General features: G+C 54.3%; 1 protein-coding gene across 1 annotated transcript in view; it reads right to left on the reverse strand.

Moving 5' to 3' along the window:
* The window catches only part of TBATA (thymus, brain and testes associated), a 12,353-nt gene extending 5,666 nt beyond the window's left edge, over window positions 1-6,687 (reverse strand). Inside the window, exons 1-5 of the mRNA XM_032423990.1 lie at window positions 6,641-6,687; window positions 5,108-5,343; window positions 2,961-3,116; window positions 1,995-2,074; window positions 308-481 (exon numbers count right to left, since the gene is read on the reverse strand). Coding sequence (XP_032279881.1) covers window positions 308-481; window positions 1,995-2,074; window positions 2,961-3,116; window positions 5,108-5,343; window positions 6,641-6,687 — 693 coding nt within the window. The remainder of the gene's footprint in view (window positions 1-307; window positions 482-1,994; window positions 2,075-2,960; window positions 3,117-5,107; window positions 5,344-6,640) is intronic.
* Between the last annotated feature and the right edge of the window lie 3,474 nt (window positions 6,688-10,161).

The raw sequence follows: 10,161 nt of genomic DNA on the forward strand, positions 1-10,161 counted from the left end.
GAGAGAGAGAGAGAGGTGGGGGGAGGGGCAGAGGGAGAGGAAGAGAGGATCTTAAGCAGGCTCCACCTCAGCGTGGAGCCCGAAGCGGGGCTCCGTCTCATGACCCTGAGATCATGACCTGAGCCAAAATCAAGAGTTTGATGCTTAACCGATTGAGCCCCCAGGCGCCCCGAGAGGCCACACTTTAAAGCAGTTTGTAAGCACCCCATTTGGGATTGCTGTGAGCCTGGGAGCAGCACCACCATGTTTGCAGCCCTCAGACCAGGCGTCCATTGGGCCGTAGTTCCCAGCGTTCCCAGGGCCTCACCAGCAGCTCCTGATCCTGCAGGACGATGGTCTGGACTCCTCCATCTTTGCCAGAAGGATAAATCCGTGGGCCCTGGCGGGAGTGGCGGCGACCAATGGCTTGGGTGGAAGTGGGGATGAGCCTCCCGGTCTCGGCCGAGTACTTTGCCCCTTGCTCCCGCTGAGGCTCCTCCTTCTGCTGGGATCAAAGTGGCCAGAGACTCCAGGCAGTGAGAGAGAGATTGAGAGAGAGAGAGAGAGAGAGGCTCAAGGAAGAAGGCAGAGGGGAAGAGAAGGAGGCCCTGTCACACCTCCAGGGCATCACCTCGCCTCCTGGAATCCTAGCATCACAACATTGCAGGGAACTGGGAGGATGACCAGGCCAGCCCCACCCTGTTCTATACTCTGGGGCCTCTCTATAGCCAAAGTTCTTCCTCCTGAAACTTCTTGAATTCTGGAGCCCCTCTGAAGTCCTCATATTTCCTCCTAGGGAGACCCTCCTTCCCTCTCCACCCCTGTGCCCATCAGAGATCTGAAAGCAGTATCCTAGGCTGAAGGCCCCCATTGCCTACCTTAACTCCCAGCTCAGCTGCCCCCAAGCTTGTCCCCAAGAGCTTGTCATTCTTTCTTTGCCCTGGGAAACCCTCCTGAGCCAGGCTTGCGGGTATGAGGCCTGGGACCTCCTACCCCTGCAACCCCAGTTGAGACTGGTAGTATGAGTCTTCTGATTTTATTTATGTATGTATGTATGTATGTATTTATTTATATTTTTTATTTTAGAGGGAGCAAGAGAACCCATGTGCGTGAGCAGTGGGGGGGGGGGGGTGCGCAGAGGAAAAGGGAGAGAAGCAGACTCCCCGCCGAGCACAGAGCCCGACACCCAACATGGGGCTCGATCCCAGGACCCTGAGGTCAAGAGTCGGACGCTCAACTGACTGAGACACACAGGAGCCCCTACACTTCTCCCCATTTTAAAGATAAGAAAACTGAGACCCAGAAAGCTTAGCTGAGTTGCCGTGATCATTGCAGTGAGTTAGCCGCAAAGCAGGAAGGAGAACTCTGTTGCCCAAGACAAGGGCAGAACCAGACTCTGTCCCAAGGGCCAGACCTGTCCTCAGTCCAATTCCAAATACCTCCAAGCTGCCTCCCAGTTGTCTTTACTGGATTACTAACAAATGGCACCCAGGAGGTCCCCCCATCCTGTTTGAAATCCTTCAGGGATTCTCCAGTCCTTATGAGATTCGACACTATAGGAAGTTCAGAAATTAAGAACAAGCTCCTCTTTTTGCCCACATTCAAAGTTGGCCCCTTCTCACCTTCCCCGCCCCCCCCAACATGGCTGCCCACTTATCCCTGCACTTCAGCCGCGGTCTCTAAGGATGTCCTGCATTTCCCAGCTTCTGAGCTTTTGTGCTGCAGGCCTCACTAGGAACGCCTCCCTTGCCCACTTCCAAACATCCCACCTGTGTTATGAACCCTTCTTGGATTTCTCCACCTAGCCACCTTCTCTTCTCCTTGGAGCCCTTGCTGCAACCCTTCTCCTTCAGGTTGGTGTTCTGCGGCCCCCTCCTCCCCATGCCAACAGCCCCCCACTCTTGTGGACACGGGCTCTACTGCCCGTGAGGTGGAACCCACTTGGGAGGGGTTTTGTTACAAAGGGCTGGACCCTTCGGATCTCTTCCCAGGCAGCTCCTTTGTTCTGCACCCACCTCTTTGCTCTTCAGCTCATTCTCCTTGGTGAAGATGGCCACCTGGGAAGCCAGGTCCCTCAACTCCTTCTTCCAGGCCTCTGGGAAGACATTGCCAGCTGATACCTGGGGTCCTCCTCCCTGCCCTCCCTGTGGGACCCAGCATTGGGAGGGCTGTAGGGGGAAGCGGGGAAGAGCCTGCTCACCTCCCCAGCCTTCCGCCTTATATCTTACAGGGAAAGGGGGAGGCGGTAACCTTGAGGGAAGGAGGAGGAATCCACCCCTTGGTGGGTGAGTGTGGTCACTACTGGAGGGGGCCGACGTTGATATCCTAGCCTGTGGCTTCACTGGGAGATGCTAGAGATGCTTGGCTACCTGGGCCAAGATGAGTGCAGGTTAATCCAGCTTTGCCTCTCTTAGGCACCTGAGGCCAGCACTGAGACTCAGTTGCTGCGCTGTCCCAGTCACTCAGATATTGACCTGCTCCTGCCGAAGTTGGGGACATGGCACTGCGGTGAGCCTCCCTAGCCTCTCTGCCCTGCACAGCTGTCCTGGATCCTCCCCGGGGCCTCTCCCGGCCCCCACCCCACCAGTGGGCTTCCCCTTGGCCCTCAGGGAAGGGCAAGGAGCAGGGCAGGGCAGTGGCTGTCGGAAAACTGCTACTCCAGCTCCGTCTCCGGCTGACTGCTCCGAATGGCCGGTGCCTGAGCATCCAAGTGACTCAACATTTCCAATATCGTTCGTATTTGTGGCTGTAAGTCACATGACTGTGGCCCAAATCTGCCTGTTGTCTGATTGTCATTACTCCTCAAACACCTCAAATCGGAGTAGGGGCCACGTTTCTGAGGACCTGGGGGATGGGGAAGTATGCAGATGCTGCTGTCTGAGGAAATGAGGAAAAATCTAGGGTACCCCACAGGACCCCACTGACCTAAGAGCTCTTTCCTTCCCAGGAACCTGGAGAGGGGCTGCTGCCCAAGTACCCACCAGAAGAAAGCCGGGGTTCCCGATTGGACTGCGGGTCTCCGATGGGGACAGAGATGGTGGGCATCCCCATCAGACAGCGGGATAAAAGTGTGGCTTGAGGCAAGGGGGCCAGAGAGAACTCGTCTCTGACGACACACACGGGCTTCCCGGTGAGATCTGTGAAGGGTGAAAGGCCATGGGAAGGAGGTGGGTGGACCCCAGGAACCCCAGGAGGCTGGGAGGAGGCTGGTGGGCAGGGAGAACACTGAGCCCGCTTCTTCCATAACCACAAGCCCATAGATCGCTGGACCTAGGAGGCCCTTTGGCCACAGAGGCCTAACCCACGGGGACATTAGAGTGGACTGTGACAGGCTGTGCTCAGGGTCACCCAGCGAGTCAGGCAGAGGTGAGATAGGAACCCAGGCTTCCTGGGACCCTAGTCTTGGGGTCCTTCCGATTTTCTAGGACAGAGCAAAGAACTGCAGGTGTGAACACACAGAGGTAGGCAGCTTAAAGAGGAGGACATGGGGCTGGGGCATTAACCCACAGTCTGTGACCAGAGGGGCCTGGGCTCAAATCACAGGGAGTGAGATTTAGCCAGACCCCCTGGATAAAACTCCTTGCCATCTGTCAGCCGTGCAGGGCAGCCTGGAGGAGGTGGTGAGCAGCTTACACACGAGGACCCTTCTGGCTTCCAGTCTGTGTGACCGTGTATTGTCGTCCATCGTGAAGCTTCGAGGACCAGCCTGGTTAGGATCTAGCATGGTGGCTCACTCTGTCCTTCCGGAAACACTCTCCTTTTGGTCGGGCGTCCCCTCATTCTCCTGGTCCCTCCTAACTTGCAGGCCGCTCCTCACCTCCTCTGCTCCTTCCTTCTCACCTCCTTTCCCCCTCGGCCTTGGGGTCCCTGGGCTCTCCTGCATCTACACAGGCTCTGGGCTTGCCCATCCAAGCACGCCACTTCCAATGCCGTCCCTCCTCGAATGGCCACATCGGCATCTCTCGCCTGAACCCTGGGCCCGGCTGCCTACTCTGCACTTCTACCCCCAAGCCTGAAAGGTATGTGGAGTCTCACATCTCCCGGGGCCCCACTAAATTCCCCATCCCTCCCCCACCCTGCGCTGGCCCTTGCTTCAGGCTTTTTTGCCTCACAGCCAATGTGACTCTGGTTTTCTAGTCACTCAGGCCCAGCACCTGGGAATCATCCCTGACTGCTCTCTGCCTTTCCTACTCATTTTTAACCACTCTCCAAATCCTGTTGGCTTCACCTCCGTGTATCTCCAGAACAGGGCCACTCACTCTTCCACTGCTACCTCCTTGGTCCATGCCACCCTCCAGACAGTGGCCAACATATCACTCCTGTCACTTCTTTGCCTTTACTTTTCAATGGCTCTCGTTGACTCAGTGAGATGGCTCAATGGCAAGTGGGGTGACCTCCAAGGCCCACATGATCAGGACCCTCACCACCTCTCTGGTGCATCTCCTTTCTACCCCTCCTTACTCTGCTCCAGCCACACTGGCTTCCTTGCTGATCCTCCAGCAGAGCCAGGATTCATGCCTCAGGGCCTTTGCACTTGCTGTTCCCTCTGCCTGGGACATTCTTTCCCCCAATATCCACATGGTTCATGCCCTCTCTCCTTTAGTTCTTTGCTCAAATGCCATGCTATTGATGAGGTCTCCTTCCCTCTAGAGCCTTGGCACTTCCTACACTCTGACACCTTACCTATTTCCTATCCTTTCCCACCAGAGTCAGCTCCATGAGGTCAGGGACTCTTACTCACTGTCATATCCCCAGCGCCTAAAATAGGGCCTGACTTCACACTCAATAGATATTTGATGGACAGATGGCTAAGTGGATGAATTGGCCTGAGTTCGAGAACAGAGTGCAGTTCTGGGGTAGAACATTCATCCCTTTCTCTGATTTGTAAAATGGGAAGATCGGCAATGAGGGGCATCGTCTACGGCTACACAGTCTGCCTCGGAGCCTGCCCCCCAGGTCAAGTCTTTGCTCAACCAAGTGCTTGCAAGTGGCCAAGCAGCTCTCTGACCCTGACCAAATCCCCATCCTCTCTGAGTCTCAGCTTGGAAACAGGGGCTGGGTCCTCCCTTTCCAGTTTTTAAGACGGCCCTGCCACCTCCAGCCGGGCCCCTACCTACCCCCGGCCTACCTTGGATATGGGTCACGCGTTGTGGGTGGGGGTGGTGTCGGGAGAAGAAGGAGTGGTGGCTGAGGCGGCCAAAGCGGTAGGCACCAGGGGTTTGAGGCTTGGGGGTCTTCAGTGCCGTTTGGATCAGCTGGAAATCCACGATCCCTGGGATCATCAGTTCTTTCTGTGGCCTGCCGTCCCCGTGGCTCCTTGGCCTGTGCTCTGACTTCTTTTCAGGCTTCAGCTCAGCCCTTGGACTGGAAGAGAAGGTCAAGAAGCTAATGGAACCTCCTGGCAGCAAGGCCCACCCGGCTCGGAGCTCGGTGCTCATCTGCAGTCTATTCCCGAGACACTCTGAAATCGGTTTCCAGGATTTCACTTCCACCCCCATGGCACCCAAAGCCGGGCCTCCCCCCAGGGTCCTCTCCCAACTGGTACAATCCAGTCCCAGGGAGCCTTCTGTCTTCCTAAGATGCCTTAGCAGGGAGCTAGGATCTATTTGAGAGAACTCAGACGGAATCTCCCAAGACCTCAGTCTTCTCCCAGAAACCCTCTCTCAGGCCAGAAAAAAGAAGCCATAGACCCACCTACTCATCCAAATACCTGGGTTGGAAGAAAGGCACCTTATATGCACAGACAGACACAGCCAGGGCCTCTCCCCAAGCTGACTGCTGGCAGCCCAGGAGAAGCCAGCTAGAGGCGGTCCCCCGGCACCCGTGCCCCCAGGCGGTCTTGGCCCAGATTCAGCGTCCAGAGGCCAAAGCTGGAGCACCGAGGCCAGACAGCGCCTTTTCCCGTGGGGGCCCCTCCCGGGAGACTCAGAGCTGATGGGGCTGCTTTCAGAGTAGCAACGCTGCAGGGACGCGTCAAGCTCTTGCTCAGCTTCGCTGGAGATAAGCTTCTCGGGTTGTCTGTCCTCCACCCTGCACCCCTGCCCTCTGCTGAGGATGCCGGGCCCTGCCTCTGGAGGGCAGCTCGAAGTCAGTCCAGCAAGGATCCAAAGGTGGGGTGATCTCCGCCTGGGGCCTGGTGGGACCACCTGCCTGCGCGCTGTCTGCATTCCCTTCTCCTGCTGGCCCTGGCTGAAGGGAGGCCCTCTGGAGAAGAGATGGGCTCTGGATATGCTAAGCAAGGCGCTCTGCCCCGGGACCCTCTGAGGATTTCGCTGACCAGGCCCCTGAGTTTTCTGTGCCGTCCTCGATTGGCCTCTAAGGGATCTGGGACTTAAAGAAATAAAGCAAACCTTCTCTGAAAGCTGCAGTTACCTGGCCTCCCCTACCCCAACTGACGGAGGACGTCACCCCTTAAAAACCCCAGGACTTCTAGCACTAGGCACTTCTGCCCCCTGCCACCATGTCCTCTCCTTCCAGGGAAGGACCCAGTTTGTGACCTGTGCTAACTCAGGCCGGAGAACCCACCCGGGGCCTGGCTGAGGGCAGCAGAAGGTGAGGCCTCTCCGTCTGTCGGGTTCCCCCCCGCCATCTTCGTCTCCCACCCCGCCCTGCCCCCACCACCTCCTTGGTCAGCAGCGGGGGGGCCCACGGGGGGTCTTGCCTCATCAGTGGATGTTCAGCCAACTGGGTCTTCACCTCCGTAGCCATTGTCGACTTTCTAACAGAATAAAGGCCGGTGCACCTAACACTAGTGTTGAAGATGGATAAGAGGACCTCTCATACACTGGCGGTGGGAGTGTAAACAGGAACAGACACTTGGGGGAGAAAAATTGGCAATGTCTTATAAAATTGAACATTTGCATGCTGTAGCACTCAGTGGTTCCTCTCCCCGACATACACCCAATGGATGCTCTTGCTCTCGTACCACTGGGGCTGTTTGTGAGAATATTCAGACTAACATTGTTCAAATTACCCAACACCTGGTGACATCCCAAATGTCCAATGGCGGAAAGAATGGGTAAATGAGCTGTGCTACATGTGGGCAATTGAACATCATATTGCATGGAAATGAACCACAGCTACGCAGACCAACATGAATGCATCTTACAAATACAATGTGAGGTCAAGGAAAGCAAGTCCCAGAAGACCACATGGCCTGAGATTCCTTTTTAAAAGTTAAGCTCAGGGCGCCTGGGTGGCTCAGTTGGTTAGGCGACTGCCTTCGGCTCAGGTCATGATCCTGGAGTCCCGGGATCGAGTCCCACATTGGGCCCCCTGCTCAGCAGGGAGTCTGCTTCTCCCTCTGACCCTCCTCCCTCTCATGCTCTCTGTCTCTCATTCTCTCTCGCAAATAAATAAAATCTTAAAAAAAATAAAAAAATAAAAGTTAAGCTCAAAGGCAAGCAAAATGATCATAAATGTAATAAAGTAAGGGGGGAAAATCAAGAAAATGCTAAACACAAAATTCAGCTAGTGGTTACTTCTGAGAGAAGTCAGGGAGGGGGAATAGGATGGGAGGGGAGCAGGTAAGATGTGTTAGTGGTGGTATTCTAGTTCTTGGTTTGAGAGGTGCATTTGCTGGTGCTCATTATAAAATGAAATAAACTAATTCAGTGATGTGGATGAAAGATGATAGGTGTTGAAATCAAGAATTGTGATTGGTTTAAATCTTTGGACCTGAATATAGCTATAAATCTATAGATATGCATATACACATACATATACACATACATACACGTACAGATACACATACACATGCATACACACATACGTATACTAAACACATACATATAAACATACAATACACATACACATACATGTACATATACACATGCACACATATACACACATACATATACATATATAGATCTATGGATCTATCTGTCTATATCTCTCCAAAGTGCAGGGGTTGCAGGTCCTAGGGATAGGCTTGGGACGGGAAGTCAGTGCATTCTGAAAATGAACTCTCAGTCACAAAATCTGCAAAGGACCCCAGAGATCCGCAGGGCCAGCCACTCAAGCACTGCTTGAGACTGGGGAAGGGGAGACTTGAGGTCACACAGCCAGGACTCCAGGCATCCTGACTCGAAGTCTCCTGATCTCTTCTCTAAAGAGAAAAACAGTTGGCGGAACTTCCTTTGAAGGAAGCTTTGGACATCCTTGATGACAGGGCCTGGGTCTAGAGCACTCACATGCTGCAGGCTTGAGGACAGGCCATTTGGAAGCCCCAACCCATCTGCCTACGGGAAAAAGTACTTGTTAGACCAAAGACTTTCAAATGCTTTTGACTGTGATCATACTAAGAAACTCCTTCCTAGGTCATGATTCCCACACAGGTGTGCACGCACTTCTGTGCGTGTGAAACCGGAGCAAGAACATCCTAAAGCAATCCTTGCCCTTGCCACAAATGAGGCACAGTGCGATTTTCATCCCGCTTTTTGTTTTCATTTTGTAAATGTTAGATGTGACCCATGAAATTGATTTTGTAAGCTACGAATGGGTCACAACCCACAGCTGCGGTAGAGGTCAACGGGGACTGAGCCAGGCCTGTCTTTTCTGGAGCGGGACAGGCGGGCCCCACTGTGTCTGCCCCCATCCTCACTTCCCTCTCTGCCTGGCCCCCAACAGCTGGACACAAGGGGTCTGAACGCTCACACCAGTCCTGAGACAGAACTTCGCTTTCCCCATCTCGGCCTCTGGAGGCCCTCCCCTGGCCCCCTGTCTGGCTCTAGTGTCCATTTCCTCCCCGGGAGAGATCCATGGACTCACCGAGGCAAGTGCCTGCTACAGTGTGTGTATGAGAAGTCCCTGCTGCCTGAGCAGAAAGGAGCAAGAGGACACATCAACAGGCAGGCAGGCTCGCTGGTTCTGTGGGCAAGCCTGTCGGCTTTGTGACCACGTGAGCCGGTGGTTGCTAGGCGACCCCTTCCCCACAACTCCAGAACCACTCCCCAGCACCCCTCTCCTCACCACTCCCCCCAGCTCCTCTGACCCACCCCTCCAGGTTCTCTCCAAGGTCCTTCTCCACCTGGCACTCAGCATTTTCAGTGGGGGCCAAGGGAGACAATGAGAGTCTGGGGCCAGTTTCGGCCAGCAAGCGGCAGGCAGAGAGATAACAACTGGCAGGGAAAGAAGGTTGATGGAGCTGGGTCCCAGCTTTGTCAGCCCGCCTGGGCCTGATGCCACCATAGAGGGCTCTGCCTCCACAAATCCTGTTCCTGGGGATTGATTTGCAGACAGCTGTCTCTTAGCTGGAGAGAAGGAGGCTGCCCAAGTGACCCAGAGCCTCCCTCCAGCCCTACTCTGGGCAGGATAGCTGGGTGGGAAGACCCTGGTTTTCAGTTGGGCAGGGGTTTCCATCTGATTCGGACACTTCCTAGATGTGCCACCTTGGGTAAGTCCGCTGTGTTGCCAGAAACATGAAACAGTGGTAAAAAGGCTCGGTTTGAACACCAGTTCCGCTCCTTCCGGGCCGTGTGGCCTTAGACAGATTACCTGATGTCTCTGACCTTCAGTTATCACATCTCGGAAACGGACATGCTACTTACACTTATTCTCTGGGATTGTTGGGAAGATGGAGCGACTTAATGCACGTTGAAGTGTTTAGAACAGTGCCAGGCACCAAGTATGATCTCCTAACCATTATTGTCTTCTCTGAGCCTGTACAACAGGGCAGCCTCCTCTACCCCTGGTGTCCTTCTGAAGGACAAATGAGCTCAGGGAAGCCAGGTACCTAGTCTTTTACCCGGTACACACGAGATGCTCAAAAATGGTAACGGTAATGCTCATTAATATTGGTGTCTTGGGGCGCCTGGGTGGCTCAGTTGGTTGAGCGACTGCCTTCGGCTCAGGTCATGATCCTGGAGTCCCGGGATCGAGTCCCGCATCGGGCTCCCTGCTTGGCAGGGAGTCTGCTTTTCCCTCTGACCCTCCTCCCTCTCATGCTCTCTGTCTCTCATTCTCTCTCTCTCTCAAATAAATAAATAAAATCTTTAAAAAAAAAAATATTGGTGTCTTGATGGAGGTAGGATTTTATATTATATATAGGTATATAGGTGGGATGAGTCCTTAGTCTGAGAACTCCCTTGGGTAATTCACTTGATTGCCCTAAGGCTCAACTCGGACCCCCATAAAATGAAGTGAGGATATCCCTTAGTCCATGGGGTGTGATGAGATCAGGCA

Source organism: Phoca vitulina, unplaced genomic scaffold (genome assembly GCF_004348235.1).
Source record: "Phoca vitulina isolate PV1807 unplaced genomic scaffold, GSC_HSeal_1.0 scaffold29, whole genome shotgun sequence".
Classification (NCBI taxonomy): domain Eukaryota; kingdom Metazoa; phylum Chordata; class Mammalia; order Carnivora; family Phocidae; genus Phoca; species Phoca vitulina.